We start from the raw sequence: 21,133 nt of genomic DNA, 5'->3' as shown, positions 1-21,133 counted from the left end.
ACATACTATAACCTACACATTCTATCCCACTAACTATATCATCTTCCGTCAGCCATGTTTCACTAATGCCAATAACCTGTGGCCAGGAAGAGCCAATCAAGGCCAAAAATTCTTCCTTCTTGTTCCTAATACTCCTGGCATTAGTATACATGAATTGCAGTGATCCCTTTGTCCCACCCCTATCTTGATGCGTTATTCTAAATGTCCCATTCCCATTTTTTTCCTTAGTGCTGGCTCAGGTACATTATATACATTTTTACACTCAACTGTCTCACTGATGTCCGCATATCCACTCCCCCCCCCCTCCTTGGTAGTTCTAGTTTCCCTGGTTCTGCACATCCATTTTCACTTCATTCAGCAACACTTTTTCCAGTCTCCACACACCAAATCCATTCAAATGCAGGCCATCCATCTTGTATAAGTCCTTTCGCCCATCAAACTCATTCCACACGTCCACGAATTCCACACCACACCATCCGCATAACGTCATTTGCGATTATGGCCCTCCTTCTAAACTCCTCTCTGTCATACCGCGGTAACAGACTCACCATTCTAACTCTGTCACTCTTTTCTTTCGCTACCTTTAACAATACTTTCAAGTCCTCTCTCATAAAAAATTTATCACCTTTCAATTCATTCGTACCCGCCACAATTGTTAATTCTTTCACCCTCTGTTTTTGCACTCTAATACTCTCACTTACATCCTTAAATTTTGTACCCGGTAAGTACGATTTAGTTACACTCCCATCTATTACTCCTCTTAATAACGAGTCACCATACAACACTCTTTCCTTCATTTCGGAAACTCTCCCACGCTGTTTATTTACGTTAGCCGAATCACTCTGAAAAGAGTTTTGCAGGTGCTCTAATTGCCGCTGCGCATTTTGTATCACTGTGCGCAGCCTAGCGATCTCACTTCCTACAAATAATTCCTCATTTTTTTTATCATTCAAACCATTTTCTCTTTCTGTATAATTGCTCTCACTCTTTCTTAGATCACCGCTCACATTGCCATCTTGTACACCGCAATTCCCTATCGAGCCACTATTTTCACTTGCATTCTGGCTTTCTTCAACCATAACTGTCTCACAACCTGACACATACTTCGACTCCTCACTTTGCATAAACTTTCTACACATTCTCCCACCACTATCACTTTCAATCCAAACTCCAGCCTCCATCAAAAATATTTATCAAAAAAACTTGATCTTTTCCATCACAATCTTTTGAGAAGGGAATTTCATCAGTTTCTGTGTCATCAACAAAAGATTTAATTCCAGAGGAGATTGAAAGTTCAGTAGTCACCTCAATGAACTTAAATTGGATATGGAAAAATTATTTAGTGATATTTTGAACTTGAAGGTGTATGACTGGATGGCGAATCCTTTTACTGCAAATGCTGCTGAGGCTGATATATCATGTCAAGAAGAACTATCAGAACTTAAATATCATGAGAGAGCAAATCGAATTTTAATCGTTGTGGATACCAAAAATTCTGCCAAAAAAAAAAAAAAAAAAATGCCCGACTTATATCCAAATTTCAGGTTTATATCCTGACTTATATCCAAAAAAAACCTGAACTTTTTAAATAGCATACCCCCCCCCAGCACAGAGAGCATGCTGCAGCTATTAAGCATACCTAGCAGCAAGTTTTGCTAACAAACTGCCACTTGAACCATTCTGCTATGAGTATTAGCCATCGAGTAACATCCACTGAAGTGAGCACATGTACAAGTTGTTCGTCGGATTAATGACAATGCAACAATGAAAGCTTGAAGTATAACGTGTGTGTGAAAATTTGCTGCAAGCTTCATAAAAATTGTTTACAGAGGCATTTCAATTGCTTAACCAAACATACAGGTAGCACTGCATGAGCCGAACACAGTGCTATGAATAGTTTAAGCATTTTAAAAAAAGACAGAAAGTTGGTCAGTGAAGATCTCAGGCTTGAATGACCTTCCACATCAACAGATGACAACCATGTTGAGAGGTGTTTGTGCTGTGATTCGTGGTAATCATTGTTTAACTGTCTGAAAAGTTGCTGATGAAGTAGGCATTAGCATAGGATCTTGCCATCAAAATTTACTGAAAAACTTCAGATGAATCGTGTCAGTGCAAAATTCGTGCTGTGTTTGTTGATTAATGATCAGAAAGAGAACCATGTTGAAATCAGTCAGAAACTGCATGCCAATGCAATTGCCCTAGTAGTCTTTTTCCTGTTTCCCAAACTTAAAACTTTGAAAGGATGTCGTTTCCAAACCATAGAGGAGATTCAAGAAAATGTGATAAGAGAAGTGCACACCATTTCAGAAAGTGCATTCCAACAATGGAAGAAATGTTGGGAATGGTGTATTACCAGTAGAAGGGACTACTTTGAAGGGGACAGTGCTTAAAATGTTGTAAAATGAGTAATAAAGTCTTTATAACAAAAGTTCGGTCTTTTTTTGAACATGCCTTGTATAGTCACCACACAGAGAAACTGTCTGAGAAATCACTGAAAGAGGAGACCTTTGCTTGTTCCTTATGAAAATCGAACCAGATATCCAACACTCAGTTTCTCAGCATCAGGTTCAAGATCTCATTAAATTAAAGGTGATTTCAATTAATTTTATAGTTTTATGTAGGGTATGTAACTTTTTTCAATTTAAATATTAGTGAGTAGAAAGAGGGTTTACCCTCACAAAAGTTACAAAAAAAGTGGGTGTTAAGTATTAAAAAGGCTGAAGAGCACTGTTATAGGTTTACAACCTAATGTAGGTAGGATTCACATAAAAAAAAAAAAGCAATATTTACCGGGTGATTATAAAATAATGTCAAGTGTTCAGAGCCCTCTAGCGAGTAATGTGTTGGATGAAACACACAAATATTCGGTAGTGTACACAGTGGAACATGGAGATTCGATTTAATGAAAAAAAAAAGTACCAAAAGTCGCCAACAGGGGAAATTTTGACACTGTTAACCGAGTAAAATGCATTAATTTGCATTATCACGTTTCTTGTGAGCAATCATGCAATAAAAGGAAAGCCTGTGAGATTTCTTATCATTCGTAGACGAACTGCTTTTCAATGTCTCTTACCTTACGTGAGCGTGCTTTGTTAGTCAAACTCTATTATCAGCGGAACAATAATGCCAGTGCTTGTCTTCGTGATTTTGGCGTATGAAAAATTTACGAAAAGGACCGATTAGCGTAACAAACTTAGGAAAACTGATTCGCCGATTTGAAACTACTGGAACTCTAGCAGTGCAGGTAGGCAGGGGATGCAAACCAATCAATCACCAAATAGTTGAACAAGTTGCAACTGCTATTGTGGAACAGGAGATGACGAATGTGCAGGGTGCCTTTTACGAGGAAAATCGCCAAAATGAACCAGTGACCTGTTCCGTCAATGCTAACAGGTATGCCAATATGCTACAGAACTTTGGGGTTCCACAACTGCAGCAAAGAGGATGTCTCGATTCGGCCATCTTCATGCAGGATGGTGCACCACCCCACATTGGACTTCAGGTACAGCATGTTTTGCGACAACATTTTTCTGACAGAAGAATCATTAGTCGTGCATTTCCCATGCTATGGCCACCAAGATTGCCTGATCTCAATCCTTGTGGCTTTTGGCTGTGGGGATTTCTTAAAAGCATTGTGTATTAAGGACATGTACCCGATATTCCAACTTTGAGAGATCGAATAATGTTACACATGAGACAAATCAATGTTGTGCACCATATGCAGTTCCTGGAACATCAGAATGGTGGTCATATTCTTTTTAATGCTTCAAATTTTCTTATAAGATAAGATTTACTTTGTTATTATATTGTATTGTGGCTGCTTGAGATTCACAGTTTATATTAAAGGTATGCCAACTTTCATTATCTAGAGATTCTTCCAGTTTTTCCGCTAATAGTTCTTTTTTATTGAAAAGAAAAGCGAGAGTTCGTTTAGTATCCGAGATTCTTTCAGACAGTAGTTGTTTTTAATAAGTAGGTCTAATTTAGCTTTATGAGTTACAAGCCGAAACTAGTTGTGTTTTTATATTAAAACCTTTTTACTTAAATCTCGGTTCTAGTCATTCAATTCTTTTTAAAAAATATGTATGTTAACCGAGTTAATGATCATTCTTTCATCTATAACCTTCATGACGAGGCTTCTATTATTAATAATAAAAGAAACTTCTCCAATCCTCTTCAGTGTCTTGTTGAAGTTTCTTTTATTATTAATAATAGAAGCCTCGTCAAGAAGGTTATAGATGAAAGAATGATCATTAACTCGGTTAACATACATATTTTTTAAAAAGAATTGAATGACTAGAACTGAGATTTAAGTAAAAAGGTTTTAATATAAAAACACGACTAGTTTTGGCCTGTAACTCATAAAGCTAAATTAGATCTATATTAACTGGTAACAAGACCTTACCAGTCCCTCCGCCTCCTGCCAGGTTCTGCAAATGGCATTCTCTCCATCTGTCCTCACTCATACTCATAATTCCAGAGATCTGACACTTCCCTAGTCATTCTACACTGCATCCTTTCCAGCACATTAGCATTATCTTGAAAACCAGGTAACCAAACACAAAGGATTCCATATGAAGCCTGATCAAGGCCTTTTGTAATGGAACCATAACCTCTTTCACCTAGAAGTAATTAATGCCCTAGTCATCACTGCATAATGTGTTGTAACATCCTCACAACTCTGGCTATGTGATCCTAAATTTCAGATCCCTACCTATCATTATCCCAGATCCTGCTTCTGTCTCCTTAAAGATATCTCATAAACTGTATACTCTGCATCCAATTCTAATTTCTACCTTTTCAAAATCTTACACTTTACAACACTGAACTGTTAGCTCCACTTACTTGCCCACTCAGTTTATTCTACTCAAATTGAAAAGCAATCAACTCCACTCCTCACAGTTCTCCCTAAGTTTTTGCATCACCTGCAAAAAACTGCATATTGCACTTTAAACTTTCCTAATATCAGTTACATATAAATTAAACAGTAACAAATGAACCATATCCATGCAGTACACTGCTGGTGACTTTCCTCTTCCAGGATATGCTCCATATTACACAACTTGAGTTTATCAATGATACAATGCCAAATCAGTATTTAAATTAAGGAAGGTGGGATGCATAATACATTAGCAGACTGGATAAAAGATTAGTTCTCACGGGAATCAAGTTGCATTTAAACAATAATAATAATAATGCACACAAGTAGCCTAGCAATGCAGGATAACAAAGCTGTAAGTCTCTGTTCTTGGATTACTATTCCATAACTTACATGTTAATAACACCATGAATTAGCTTGAATAGGAGATCAGTTGTTTGGAAATAATGCATGGTGGTGTCATGAGTAGTGCTATGGTGCAAGGAGGAATGCCAAATGAAAGGGTTAAAAGTTCAGTTATTAAATGAAAAGATTTCAAATTTGGAATGCAGGAGGTAGAATGTGTTAACTATTCATAATTTTGTGCTGCAGGAAGTGGAAGGAAAGAAATGAAATTCAGGAAGCAAGTGAACTGCTGCAATGAAGAGGATACTGTTAAAATAGGGACATGGAAATTATAACACAACTGTGTAAGGATTAGCTTAGACCACACCCCAACTACAATACAGAGATTTGGCATTAATTTTCATAGTGGTGAGAATGAGAAGCTCTAGGATCTTTTCTACAGTATCCTTTCTATAAGAGAGATGAGTGAATAAAGTAATAAGTAATATCAAGTGTCCAGAATGTTAATCATGAGGAAAGTGTGAAAAGATACGATGCAAGGAACTTGGCAAACAAGAGGAAATGCTTTTGACAGAGACAACCTGGTGAGTAGATTTTACCAAATTAATGCATTGCAGATGATTATCATACAGCAGAATGAGGAAGAACATGAAATCATGTCTGGAAGTTGTATGAAGATGTAATTCATGATTGATGAATAATCCAATTGACAAGCTTAGGTGTTGGATGTTATTCATAACTTAATTTAATGGTATTACAAAACTAAAACAAACTGAATTATAAAAATATACATTCATTACCTATTATATTTTGGTGGGTCTCAAACCAGCACCTTCAGAGCAAACACATTACAGTTTACATGCAACAATAAGCAAGTGAAACTAGACATGACAAAAGATCTCAAGTCCTAGTTTGGCATTCTCTAATCTAAAAAAAGTACAGTTATGTAGGTGTTGATCTGAGGATAACAGTCTTCCAGTCTAAGATCAACTTATACAGAACTCAAATACTATCTTTTTGTTTACATCAGAGGATGACAAATTACAACTTTACAACATCAGATCTTTTTTTACATTACAATTTGAACAGTTTCACTTACTCATTGTTGAATGTAAACTGTAACATGTTTGCTCGAAAGGTGATGGTTTGAAATCCAGAAAAATATAACCCAGTTAATAAACATCTTTCTTTAATTTAATTTGTTTGGTGTTGCAATATCTGCAAATAATTTATGACTGATGATATGGTGATGCAGAAAAAAAAGTGTATGAATTTAAGCGTAGTTAGCATAGACGGTAATTATAATGGTGAGTGGGTCAGATTTCATAGATTTTGGTAATAATAATAAATCATGAACAGCATCAAAATATCTGGGATTTCAAGATTGATTCCATAGTAACACAGCACTCAAAATGCTAAAAATTTGGTATAAAACACTTCAAGCCAATTTTTAATCATATAATTTTATGAGTTCTAAAAAGGTTCAATATTTAAAAGTTCTCAAAATGATTAAAAAAAAACAATATTTTATAATAAATACTAACTTAACAGTTAAATTTTAAAAATACTGAAACAACTTACCATAAATATAGAGAACAGTATTGTAGAGAAAATTAGACATCAAGACCCAATATACAACAGCACCACCCACTAGAGTTACCAATGAAAAAATTATACTCGTCCACTCTGCCCACCTTCCTAGAAGATGTCGGCATATATCAGGAAATTCAACAGCACTCGAAGGAAGTTCTGAAATGTTATATTCATAAATTTTTACACATACTCCCATGTATCATTTCGTATACAAATAATCATAATAATGCTAGAGAAAAACTAAAACTTTCCATATATGTTTTTTTTTTTTTGTTTATTTTGTAAGATATCTACATCAAAATGGATAATTAATCAAGAAAGAGCAACAAATAGAGTCTTGGCTGGCAATATTTGAATAACTAAAAAGTTGGAAACTATTAGCTATCAACACCGAAACAAGTTTTGGTACTGATGACTATATTTATAGTTCCAACTTAATAGTTATTCAGATATTGTGACAAGATTTATTGCTCTTTAAAAATTAGTAATTATTAATGTAATTTGGTAATGAAACAGTACATCAATGATGAACAAGAAGCAATTCTCAATGATAATTCACCAACAAATCTTAAAGAAAACATTGCTAGAATCAGCCAGAAAGGCACATATGTTGAGGCAAGGAGAGAAAATTCAGAACTCCATGGTGGAGTTAGGGGGTTAAAGAGACAGTAATGGAAAACAAGAACGCATATTGAAAGTTCCTTGCAAGTAAGTCAGCTTATGCTCTTAAAAAATAGATAGAAAAATATAAGAAAGTGATGCAATGTGTAAAACTAACTAAACAAAAGTCATGGGAAGACTTTAGTAAAACATAGAAAATAAATATCATGAAAGTGACAAAATAATAAATAGGAATTAACAGCATATACTGTTAAATAAATCCAGTACAAGTCTGCAGGATCCCCAGACTAAACTGAATAACTGCTGTAACAAATTTGGCATAAAAATCAATAAGAAAAAGACAATGAAAATAAGCAGAAAGTGAAAATATTAACTGCATTCTTGAATGGAGAACCTACAGAACAAGCAAAACATTTCATCTATTTAGGCACAATGTTAAAAGTTTATTTTTCACTTGGTTAGACTATAATAAATTTAATTTAATCCTTTATCCAAGTGTGTGCAAAGTTTGCGCCTGAAAGTATCTTCAGGACTGGGGTAAGGTAGTACAACACCGGACAACTCGTTGCAAAGGTGGAGCAAACTAACATCACTCCTATCTCAGTATCTCACATAATGCAAAACACATCTCCTTGCAGATATGTATACTGCTATGCATGAAGGGAAGGACCACTACCCAGACTAGTTTCGACCTTTATTGAGGTCTCCTCAGTGGGAGCCAGGCCCAAGTGGAGATACCAAGGCAGAAGCATTAGCAAGGTCATCTCCTCCTATAGGAGCTGCCAAACGGTGTGCCACCTTTTTATTAAATTACTCTGGATTTAGAGAAAGATGTTGAAAGTTTATTTTTCACTTGGTCAGACTATAATAAATTTAGTTTAATGCTTTATCCAAGTGTGTGCAAACAAAGTTTGCACCTGAAAGTATCTTCAGGACTGGGGTAAAGTGGTACAAAACCAGGCGACTCCTTGCAAAGGTGGAGCAAGCTACCAACACTCCTATCTTGGTATCTCCCATAATGCAAAACACATCTCCTTGCAGATATGTATACTGCTATGCATGAAGGGAAGGACCACTACCCAGACTAGTTTCGACCTTTATTGAGGTCTCTTCAGTGGGAGCCAGGCCCAGATGTGGAGATACCAGGCAGAAGCAATAGCAAGGTCATCTCTACCTATAGGAGTTGTCAAACGGTGTGCCACCTTTTGTATTAAATTACTCTGGATTTAGAGAAAGATGTTGAAAGTTTATTTTCACTTGGTTAGATTATAATAAATTTAGTTTAATCCTTTATCCAAGTGTGAGCAAACAAAGTTTGCGCCTGAAAGTATCTTCAGTCCTGGGGTAAGGTAGTACAACACAGGGCAACTCGTTGCAAAGGTGGGACAAGCTTACATCACGCCTACCTCAGTATTATCTCCCATAATGCAAAACACATCTCCTTGCAGATATGTATAATGTTATGCATTAAGGGAAGGACCACTACCCAGACTAGTTTCAACCTCTATTGAGATCTCTTCAGTGGGAGCCAGGCCAGGTGTGGAGATACCAGGCAGAAGCAATAGCAAGGTTACCCCAGTCCTGAAGATACTTTCAGGTACAAACTTTGTTTACTCACACTTGGATAAAGGATTAAACTAAATTTATTAAAGGCACAATGTTAGTAAAGATGGCAAATTAAATATGAAAATAGAAAAACTGGCAAGTAAGAAATAACTGTATAAATGTATATGGAATACAAAAAAAAAATTAATCAAAATACTAAACTAGCTGAATACAGAACAGTGCTGAACCCAATTTTAATTTATGGATTAGAAATAAAGCACTGATCAAACACTGAGACCAGAGATATGAGAATTCTGAGAAAGATTAAGGGAGTAAACAGATGGTATTCAATGACATCATATGACGGTATTCAAAAAGAACTTGATATTGTTAGCATTCAGCAATGTGTTATCAGAGCCAATCTCAGGTGGTATATCACAAACAAAATGGGAGAGGAAAGGTTAGCAAAACAAGTGATAAAAAGATCCAGAGGAAGACCAAGATCTAGGTGGATTAATATAGTAAGAAATGCCTTAGAAGACAGAAATATAACATCTGCTAATATTGGATTCTTGACAGATCAGATTAATGTGGAGGGAAATTGTGGGTAGGAAGTTAATAATGATGTAACTTTTTTCATGTAGTACTATTACAATATTCCATACACCAACTGATTGCACATGTTAGGAATTTGATGTATATATCTACCAGTGAAGGTAGGATTCTAATATACACTGGTTGACATGGTACCAGATGCTTTACGGTTAAGTAGGATGTCCATGAAGGGGTAAACTCCAGAAATGTCCTTTTCCATAATCAAACAAGCATGTGGATGTAAAATGATGATCTGATGTCAGAGGGTAGTTAGTTTTCATAATAGGCCAAATACATCATCTGTATAGCAGACCCAGAAAGAGAGATGAGAATGAATACAGTATTTCCCCCCGATATGTTTGAAGACTACAAGTAGATACCTGAAACCGTGGATAGTACTAAACCCTATATATCTCACAGTTCCCCTTATCCACGGGTTGCTTTCCATGGTTTCAGTTATCCACGATCAACCCCAGTCCAAAAATATTAAATGGAAAATTCCAGAAATAAATAATGTATAAGTTTTAAATTATTATTATTATTCAGGCCTCCATGGAGTCAAGAGACTTATTATGGGAAGTCTTCCTAGGAAACACAAAGTCTATCATACCACTCCTTGAACTCATTGACTGTTCTTGCTCTCACCACTCTATCAGGCAATACATTCCATGGTTCACTCATCAAGCAAAGAAACCACTTCTCATCCTCTTGTTCACAGTTTCCTTTTGTAACTTCCAGGGATGGCCCCCTTGTCATCACTCCATCCTGCTGTTCCACAAAGTGAAAGAACTCCCCATTGTTAACCCTGTAACTGCCTCTCAACAGTTTAAAAGTCTCAATCACATCACCTCTCCTATCTACCAAACTCTGCAGTCCACATTCCCTCAGCAATTCTTATAACTAACATGTACAGTCCTGAAACCATCTTTGTTATCTGCTCTATACCCTTCCCACAGTTAATTTATACCCTTCAAATCCTGGGGACCAAATTTGAGAACAAGTCTAAGTGTCATCTGATCAGGGTCTTACACAATGGAATGATAACTCTTTTATCTCTGCAGGTCAGCATCCTTCTCAGTATCGTGCAGCAATCCTCTGGGTTACCTTCACCACCTTTGCAATATGCTCCCTGAATTTCAGTTTTCTATCAATCATCACGCCTAGATCTCGTCTCCACTCCAGTACAGCTCCTCCAACTGAGTATGCAGCCTCCCATCAATGTATTCCAAATTTCAAGACTTTACATTTTGCTGTGTTAAACCGACATCCCCATTCATTTACCCATCTGTCTAGTTTATTCAAATCATGTTGCAGGGCTTCCGCATCTGCACTATTACTAATAACCCTTCCCAGCTTCATATCATCTGCAAACAACTGAATATCCTCTTGCAATCCATTGACAATGTCATTGATATAAAGGTTAAACAATACAGGTCCCAGGGCTGAGCCCTGTGTAATTCCACTTGTAACCTTCTGCCTCCTTGATACTGCCCCATTGTACACAATTCTCTGATAACAATCAGATAGCTAATCCTGGATCCAGTTGACTAACTCAACATCTAAACCCATGTGCTGCAACTTAAGTATCAGCTTATCATATGGTATCCTATCATATGCCTTTCTAAAATCCAATAAAACGGCAGTATATGCCTTTCCCTCATCAACTGCTCTTGTCACTTTATTATAAAAGGCAATGATATTACTAAAGCAAGAGTGTCCATTAACAAATCATGTTGATTCTACAGATAACATTACCTTCATCTGCCCAACGCTGTATATGGTCCCTCACTAATTTCTCCAAACCTTAACAACTACTGATGACACAGAAACTGCCCTTATGCAATGGCACTATCTTACTTTCCTTCCATTCCTTGGGTACCTTTCCCATAGCCACTTTCACTGAAAAGCCTGATCAATGGAGCTGTCAGTTCTTTAGCACATTCTCTCAAAACCCATGGTGAAATATCATAAAGTCCCAAGCTTTACTGACATCCAGAGTACTCAGTATTTGAAACACACTCTCCTCTTGCACCTCTAAAGCTTGAACCTGCCCTATCCCTCTAGTATTAAAACCTACTTCTCCAGGATGAAATACTCCAATAAAGTGTTCATTGAACAACTCCACTATGTCCTCTGAATCACTCACTCTATTCCCATTTTTATCCCACAATGTCATTCTTCCACAATCATTTCTCCTCCTTCTGGCCTGAGTCTTATATTCTTTATGCATCTGCTCTCCACCCCTTTCCTTATATCTCTTCCATAACTTCCTTTTCACCTGCAGCACTTGTTTGATATTGATCGTCTTTACACTAAATTGTGTCCTCTTCTTCAGTCGTGGAATACAGTTTACTATTGCTGCTAAAAAATATTTCTTTCCAATTTCCCAAGCAGGAATGATATCCTGGCCTTCCAATTTTGCTATTCCTTATATTCCATTATTTCAGTTTTGATTATAATAGTCTAAGACTATTATAATCACCTGCCTTATAATTCCACATATGTTCCCTTTTCTTTGATACTCCTGCATGTCTATTCATCTTCCAAGTCAAAACCACATGGTCACTCTCTCCAACTGGGGGAGAGAGATGTCATCTCAGTTATTATCAGCTTTTCTGATGCTATGACCAAATCCAAAACTCTTGAACCTCTTGTTGCATGTTGACCAAGACATTTGTTCTTCAAGAATTCTAGAAATTCCATTCCCTTATTACTACATGCATTTTCCTCTTCCCAGCATACACTGTTGTAGTTAAAATCTCCCATAACAATCATTCTTCTTGCACTTGCCAAGCTCAACTGCCTAAACATCTCCTGCTCCACACCCTCTGTGCTCCATGGCTTGTAGCAACACCCTACTAAATATCCTGTCTTGCCCACCTCTTCCTCACTGAATAGCAAGAAAACCATTGTTTTCTTGCTATTCAAAACCATTAGTATCACTGCCTTCCAAAGCCTCCACTCTTAGAGGACATAAGTCATCACTTATCATAAGCAGTACACCACCACTGCGTTTTTCCCTTCCTATCCTGCCAAAATATGCTTATTATTGTTATTATATCATCTTCCATCAACTACGTCTAAGATATCCCAATAATCTTTGGCCAGGCTGATGCTATCAGCACCATCAATTCATCTCCTTTATTCTGGATATTCCTGGCATTAGTATAAAGCATAAAAATATTATTGCCTCTATACCTATCAGTATCCCCTCCAGTTCCCACTGAACTCTGTGTTACCTGATGTCGTCCCCTTCCCCCAAGCACCCACAAGAGGCCACCCCTGCTACCATCCACCCAGGGAATTCTAGTTTCCCCTGCATTAACACACCAATTCATTCAGAAACAGCAATCTCTCCAGATGCCTACATCCTTCTTCATTCAAATGTAAGCAGTCTCTCACATATAGTTCCTTTCTGTCTTCAAATGCCCTCCAAGCATCCACATATTCCAATCCTCTCTTCTGACTATTATGCTATTCATTATTACTGCTCTTCTGCTCAGTTCATTGCTATCATATTTGAGCAGCGCACACACACACACACGCACACACACACACACACACACACACACACACACACACACACACACACACACACACACACACACACACACAATCTTTCCTCTCTGTGTTTTCTTTTGTACAACCTCAAGCAAGAATCTCAGATCTCTCGCCACCTGATTTACATTGCCTCACAAGTTATTCATGCCCACCATCAACAACATCTCATCTACCCTTTCACCCTGCCTAATTGTCATAGCCACACTCTCTATCGTTCCTCCAGGCAAACCCTCCTGTGGCATCCTATCTTGCACACCACAGATCATCGAGTCTCCATACATTACAGCTCTTACCACTCTGTTCCTTGATTGCTCATCTGCATCACTCATCACTCTCCCCTCTAACTCTTTTACTCTGTGTTCCCCTACTTACCTGCTGTCCTGGCATCACTCTATCCCTGGCTCCAGCACTCCCTCACATTCTTCTCATTCCTCCTCTCTGACTTCTGACTGTTTCCATTCTCTCCTCTTCTATCATTCCCATAACTCTATTTCATTCCCTCTCTTCTACTGTTTCTATTCTCTCTTCTTCTATCATTTCCATACCTCTCTCTCTCTCTCTCATTCCCTTTCTTCTACTGCTACTATTTTCTCCTCTTCTATCATTTCTATACCTCTCTCTCATTCCCTCTCTTCTACTCTTTCTATTCTCCCTCTATCATTGCACGCCTTTCTGAGTAATGTGATGAAATTCCGCCGGGGACATGAATCACCCCTTTGTCCAGAGTATCCAAGCTGTACCGTATATGCTACCTGCCCGTTAGTCACTTAGTAACCATGTCGGTTTTCAGATTGACTATCATGGTACTGCAGTGCTTATGTTAAAGTAATCCTTATTTTACTTAATAATGGCCCCAAAGTGCAAGAGTAGTGATGCTGGTGGCAATTCAGATATGCCAAAGAGAAGCCATAAAGTTCTTCCTTTTAAGTGAAAAGGTGAAAGTTCTCAACAAAGATCTCAACTTCATAAAATAATAAATAAATAATAAAATAAATATGTCAAGGTTGCTAAGATTCCATTCATATAACTTTTATTACAGTATGTTGTTATAATTGTCTATTTTATTAGTGTAGTTATTGTTGTTAATCTCTTACTGTGCCTAATTTATAAATTAAACTTTACCATTAGTATGTATGTACAGGAAAAAACAGCATATTTAGGCTTTGGTACTATCTGCAGTTTCAGGTAACTGCAGGGGGGGGGGGGACTACTACATATACTATATATATGTTTTTTCCTATACATACCTATGATAAAGTTTAATTTATAAATTAGACACAGCAAGAGATTAAACAACAGTAACTAATAATAAAATAGAACAATTCTAACAATATACTGTAATAAAAGTTATGTGAATGGAATCTTAGCAATATTAGCATATGATTTTTTCTTTTCTTTAAGTTAAAGTCAAGAACTTTTACTTTAACTTAAAGGAAGCACTTTACGGCTTCTCTTTGGAATATGTGAATTGCCAATATCACTACTCTTGCAGAGTATCCGTAGCTCAGTCGGTATAGACGAAGCCCTTTGGTTGGAAAGACCTAGGTTCGATTCCCATCCATGACATGAGTAATCTTCATCTGGTCTCTTTCAACTAAAGGTGAATTAGCCAGTCTCATATGGAGGTAGAGGGGTTTTTCATCTAGAAACTCGGGTTTTTCATCCCTCAGAACGGGCAAATTAGCCCATGAACACACAGAGATCTACAGTCATAAAATACGTACTTAATCCTACACTAGGAGAGCTCAAAAAGTCCTAAGCGACAGTCGAGGAATGAGCGGGTCCCCCCACATGAATAAAATAAAATTACTTTTGCGATTTCTTCTTAAGTAAAATAAGGATTACTTGTACACAAACTACTGGTATACCACAACAGTCAATCTGATAACCTAGACAGCTATTAAGTGACTAATGGGTGGACAGTGTATACAGTATACACTAGACAAACAATGATTCCTGGGCTGATGAACTGGACAGTGTGAGATTTCATCACGTTATTCAGAATGGCATGCAATTTAAAAGTTATGAATTGTTTATTGTTTATTTCTGGAATTTTCCATTTAATATTTTCAGATCTGTGTTGACTGTATGGATAAGGGGGAGGAGGACTACTGAAGTACAAAACAAAGTATCGTGTAGGTGGTTTAAATAATAATTAATTAAGAACAGAAAAGATAGAATAGAAAATGGGATAGAAAACTCTCCTAGTGTTGCACCCTCAGTGAGTTTATCGATCTTATTTTTCCAGCAAAAACAACCAAATTGTCTTACAAATTCAAATATCACAGAATGGTGTCAAGCAAGAACAGAGAGATAATGTCAAAGCGGAGGAAAACATCAGAAACTTGTACAAAAATATCTGAGATTATCTACAAAATGTGTCCACTTCCTAATAAATGCTCTAGAGCAGTGTTTCTCAACCTGTAGTCTGCGACAATGGGACAGCTGGTCAACAGGCAGACACTTAAATTAATAAAATAAATATATATTTTTTAATTATCCAAACAAATTAAAATTGAATAAATAAGTAAAAATTATTGAAATCAAATGAAGACTTAAAAAAAACAACAAATAGTGTCAGAATGTTCAAAGGTGGAAGCAATAAAGCTATTATTATTATTTCGGGCAACACCAAGGAGTATACAGACTCATCGAGGGAGGCCCTAACTTCATGTCAAGAACAACTATTCGACAATCACACAGTATCTATCATACCTCACCTTGAACTCATTCACGGTCGTAGCACCCACAACAGACTCTGGCAGCTTATTCCACTCATTCACCACTCTCCAAGTAAAAAACCTAGCTCTAAAATGCTTGCTAACGACACTCTTGCCCAGCTTCCATGTATGACCCCTAGTACTCCCACCACCAGTCCTATTCTCAAAAATATCTTCTGAATTAATCTTATAGAAACCCTTCAGTAATTTGAATGTCTCAATCATATCACCCCTTGTCTGCCTATCGACCAAATTTGCAACCCACAAATCTTCAACCTGTTCTCTTAAGGTTCATTCCATAGACCTGCTATCATCTTGGTCACTCGTCTCTGGATCCTCTCCACCTCCTCCCGATCAATATGAAACTCCCATATCTGGGCACAGTAGTCTAGATGGGGTCTTATCAGGCTCGATAAACAGGAACAATAACTTGTTTGTCTATGCTTGTTAAAGTATTTTTCAGAAAACAAGTGATTTGATGAGCTGATTTAGCCACTTTTGCAATGTGCCTGCTAAACTTCAATTCCCTATCCACCAACACTCCCAAATCCCTGGCCTCGTCCATCTCCTGGAGTATGGTTCCACCAATGCGATATACTGCTGCTATTCTTTTCACTCCAAAATGCATAACCTTACACGTTGCCACATTAAACTGACATCCATTTTCCATAGCCCAGTCCTCCAAACTATCCAAATCATCCTGTAAAATTTTGACATCCTGTGCACTCACAATTGCTCTACCCAACTTTTCATCAGATCCTTTCCTATATCGTTAATGAACAAATTTTAAAGCAGTGGTCCAAGAACAGAGCCCTGCAGCACACCACTAGTCACAAGCCATCTTTAGACTCAACTCCTGAATAAACCACTCTCTGGTATCGCTCCATCAACCACCCTCCTATCCATCTCACCAACCTTATATCCATACCCATCTACTCCAGTTTACTGATTTCCATGTGGTATCCTGTCAAAGGCCTTAGCAAGGTCCAGTAGAACCACTGTAAACTCATTACCCTTATCCAGTTCCGCCGTCACTATATTATAAAACGTGAGCAAGTTACTGATGCATGATCTACCCTTCACAAAACCATGTTGTCCCCCATACAATATCCCATTTTCATTTATCCAATCCTATATTCTTTTCTTGACAAATTTCTCCAAGACCTTGACAACGATACCTGATATGCTAATCAGAAAGTAATTTACAACAGCAGTCATGGAATCACCTTTATGCAGTGGAACTATTTTCCCCTCCTTCCACCCCCTCGGGACTAACCCACCCCGAGACTCAAATTAAACAAAATGGTCAAGGGTACTGACAATTCTTTAGCCACTTCTCGTACGACACGAGCTGGTATACCATCCAATCCCACAGATGTATTGACATTGAGGTTACGCAATAGACTACTCACCTCCACTTCATTCACCACAATTCCCGTATAATCTATTGGTTCATTCGTTTCTGCAATGTCACCACCTGGATGATATATTCTTGCAAAGTGCTCACTCAGTAACTCAACTATATCAACTGATTCAGTTACCTCCCTACCTTCGGCATTCTTTAAAATCATTCTCCGATATACATTTTTTCTTTTACTTGTAACATATCAAAAAAACTGTTTAGGATTCTCTTTAGCCTGCATGGCCAATGTACTTTGGTAATCCTATTTTGCTTTTCTTACCACACTCGTTACCCTTCTGGCCTGTGCTTTATATCGTTCATGTGCCTGCCGGTCACCTTTCTCCTTAAATTCCTCCCACAGTTGTTTCTTTTTTTTGCAGATCAAGCTTAATGGTGTTATTCATCCATTTAACTCCTAGTTGATTTATTATTCGGAGTCTAGGTATACAGTCAGCCATTGCTTCATGCAAACACTTCTTAACTGCCTCAGATGCACTATTCACTTCTAGCCCTTGCAGTTGTACATGCCATGGTACTGAACTAATCAAACTCCTAAGATTGTCATACTTACCAGCCCGATAATTCCACATGTACCCTGTCTTAATTGTAAATTCCACACATTTAGCCACCTCCCAAGTCAAGACCCTATGATCACTCTCACCAATTGGTGGCAATGTGGTCATATTCGTTACAGCCAAATTCTCAGATGCAATTACTAGGTCAAGCAATCTCTGACCCCTAGTATTTTCCATTACATGCTGTCGCAGATAGTTATCCCTTAATAACCGCATAAAATCCAATTCCATCCTCCCGTGTGTCCTCTCCTCACTCCAATCGATGCGACCATAGTTGAAATTACCCTCCTTCCACTCATTTCTTCTATTTGCTTGTGCATACTGTCACCACCACCATCTTTTCCATCACCTGGTCTATAGCAGTACCCAATTGTATATTTTGTTCTGCTAGCCACAATCTCACACCAAATGGCCTCAAACGTGCTCTTTTCTCTATCCTGCAATTCAACTTCTATTCTCCTTGGCTGCAGCTCATCGGCTATCATCAACAATACCCCCCCCCCATTTAATTCTCCCTATCATTCCTGAACACACTATACCCATCACATTCAATCCCACTAGCTTTATCATCAACAGTCAGCCATGATTCACTAATACCAATAACCTGTGGTCTGGAAGTGCCAACCATGGCCAAAAACTCTTCGTTCTTGTTCCTGATACTCCTAGCATTAGTGTACATGAATTTAAGACCCCCATTAGTCCCAATCCTACCTCAATGCCTTATATTAACTATCCCATTCTGATTTGTTGTCCTTATTCGCTCGGGCATATTATACTCATTCATACATTCAACTGCCTCCCTAAGGACTGTATATCTACTTCCCCCTCTTAATAAATCTAGTTTCCCTGATTTTGCACATCACTACATTCAGCAACACTTTTTCAAGTCTCCTTACACCGTATCCATTCAAATGCAAGCCATCCATCTTATATAGATCCTTTCGCCCATCGAACTCACTCCACACGTCCACAAATTCCACACCACTCGTCATACATAACCCACGCATAAAGTCATTTGCTATTATGGCCCTTTTTTAAACATTTCACTGTCATACTCTTTTCTTTTGCTACCTCAAACAATTCATTCGGGTCCTCGATCATTTCCATTTTATGTCCTTTAAAATCATTCGTACCTGCCACAACAATCATTTCTGTCAACCTTTCCTTTTGCTCTCTAATAGACTCAGTTACATCCTTTATGGTCGCACCAGGTTGGTACGATTTTGTCAAATCCTCTACTAACACACACCTCGTACTAACGAGTCTCCATACAGCACTCTATCTTTCATTTTGTTCATGTTCAGACTCATACGCTTATTTTTCCTATCATACTTTTTATTATTGGCTGGTTCATTCAGTCGACTTTTGCTCATATGCTCTAGCTGCTGTTGTGCCCTTTGTATCGCGCCACTCAACAACACGATCTGATTCATTGCATCTATCTCATCTTTTTTATTCTCTGTAAAACCATTAATATGCTCTGAATTAATACTATCATTCACACCCTCACAGTTCTCTGGTACAACCTCGCCATTTCTTGTCATATCACTATTTTCTTCATTCTGAAGTTTGACAAAAATATCCCACTCACAACCCGAAATACACTTTAATTCCTCATTCTCCATACATTTTCTACACACATTCTCTCCTTTATTATCATCTAACCACAATCTGACCGCACTCTGCAATGCGTACATTTCGCAGATAGTACACTGAATCATCTCCTTTATATTATTGTTCTTGTATAAAGATGGCGAACCATCGTTACTGGCTGCCATTTTCCTTCGTACGGGAGCCATACTTACTTCTAACGTATTTTATAAATAAAAAAATGAAACACCAAAAACACACAAACAGATGCACTAAGATACGCAAGGCAAACAAAACTACGTATTCAAGTAAATTTATCAACGATAACTTAAAATAACACTTATCTTATCAGGAACTTTCAACAAACACAAACGACTACGAATCCCTCTAGCAGCCGATCAAGTATTGATCATGATATCCAATTATCCCTCAGTAATTGGATAAAATCCAGTACCTTCCTCCCATGTGTCCTCTCCTGCTTCCAATCAATGTTATCATAGTTGAAATCCCCCATAATAATTACCCTCCTTCCACTCATTTCATCAATTTGCCTATGCATACTATCTCCACCATCTATTCCATCACCTGGTCTACAGCAGCACCCAACTGTACATTTTGTTCCATTAGTCTCGATCTCACACCAAATAGCCTTAAATGAGCTCTTTTCACTATCCTGCAATACAACTTCTATTCTCCTTGGTTGCAGTTCATCAGCTATCATCAATAACACTCCTCCCCCCATTTTATTCTCTATGTTCCTCCTGAACACACTATACCCTACACATTCTATCCCACTAACTATATCATCTTCTGTCAGCCATGTTTAACTAATGCCAATAACCTGTGGCCAGGAAGAGCTGACCAAGGCCAAAAATTCTTCCTTCTTGTTCCTAATACTCCTGGCATTAGTATACATGAAATGCAGAGGGCCCTTTGTCCCACCCCAATCTTGATGCGTTATACTAACCCTCCCATTCTGATTTCTTGTCCTTCTTACTGGCTCGGGCACATTATAAACATTCTTACACTCAATGGCCTCACTGATGTCTGCAAATTCACTTCCTCTCCTCCTTAATAGTTCTAGTTTCCCTGATTTTGCACATCCACTCTCACTTCACTCGGCAACACTTTTTCCAGTCTTTGCACACCAAATCCATTCAAATGTAAGCCATCCATCTTGCACAAATTCTTTCGCCCATGAAACTCACTCCACACATCCACACCACACCGTCTACATAACCTGCGCATAAAGTCATTTGCGATTATGGCCTCCTAAACTCTTCTCTGTGATACCGCAGCAACAGACTCACTATCTTAACTCTGTCACTCTTTTCTTTCGCTACCTCTAATAATTCCTTCACGTCCTCTCTCATATCAAATTTACCTCCTTTCAAATCATTCGTTCCCACTACGACTATCATTTCTTTCACCCTCTGTTTCTACGCTCTAATACTCTCACTTACATCCTTAATTTTCACACCCGGTAAGTACGATTTAGTTAAACTCTCATTAATTACACCTCTTACTAATGAGTCACCATACAACACTCTTTCCTTCATTTCTGAAACACTCCCGATCATACACTAATTATTCTTTTTGTACACTTGCTTATTTCCGTTTGCAGAGGCACTCAGGGAAAGAGTTTTGCAGTCTCTCCAACTGCCCGCTTCGCCTCATGTATCACTCTGCGTAACCGTGCGATCTC

The 21,133-nt window shown here is 37.9% G+C and overlaps 1 protein-coding gene across 2 annotated transcripts in view; it reads right to left on the bottom strand.

Moving 5' to 3' along the window:
* LOC150101235 (neutral amino acid transporter 9-like) overlaps positions 1–21,133 on the bottom strand; it is a 350,447-nt gene that overhangs the window by 163,607 nt on the left and 165,707 nt on the right. For both annotated transcript variants that reach the window (XM_090401257.1, XM_090401256.1), the window contains exon 6: positions 6,809–6,976. In XM_090401257.1, coding sequence (XP_090257383.1) covers positions 6,809–6,976 — 168 coding nt within the window. The remainder of the gene's footprint in view (positions 1–6,808; positions 6,977–21,133) is intronic.

The sequence above is a fragment of the Typopeltis vanoorti genome, chromosome 12 (genome assembly GCF_054136105.1).
Source record: "Typopeltis vanoorti isolate ZY-2024b chromosome 12, IOZ_Tvanoo_1.0, whole genome shotgun sequence".
Classification (NCBI taxonomy): Eukaryota; Metazoa; Arthropoda; class Arachnida; order Uropygi; family Thelyphonidae; genus Typopeltis; species Typopeltis vanoorti.
This window is presented reverse-complemented; position numbering and strand designations above follow the sequence as displayed.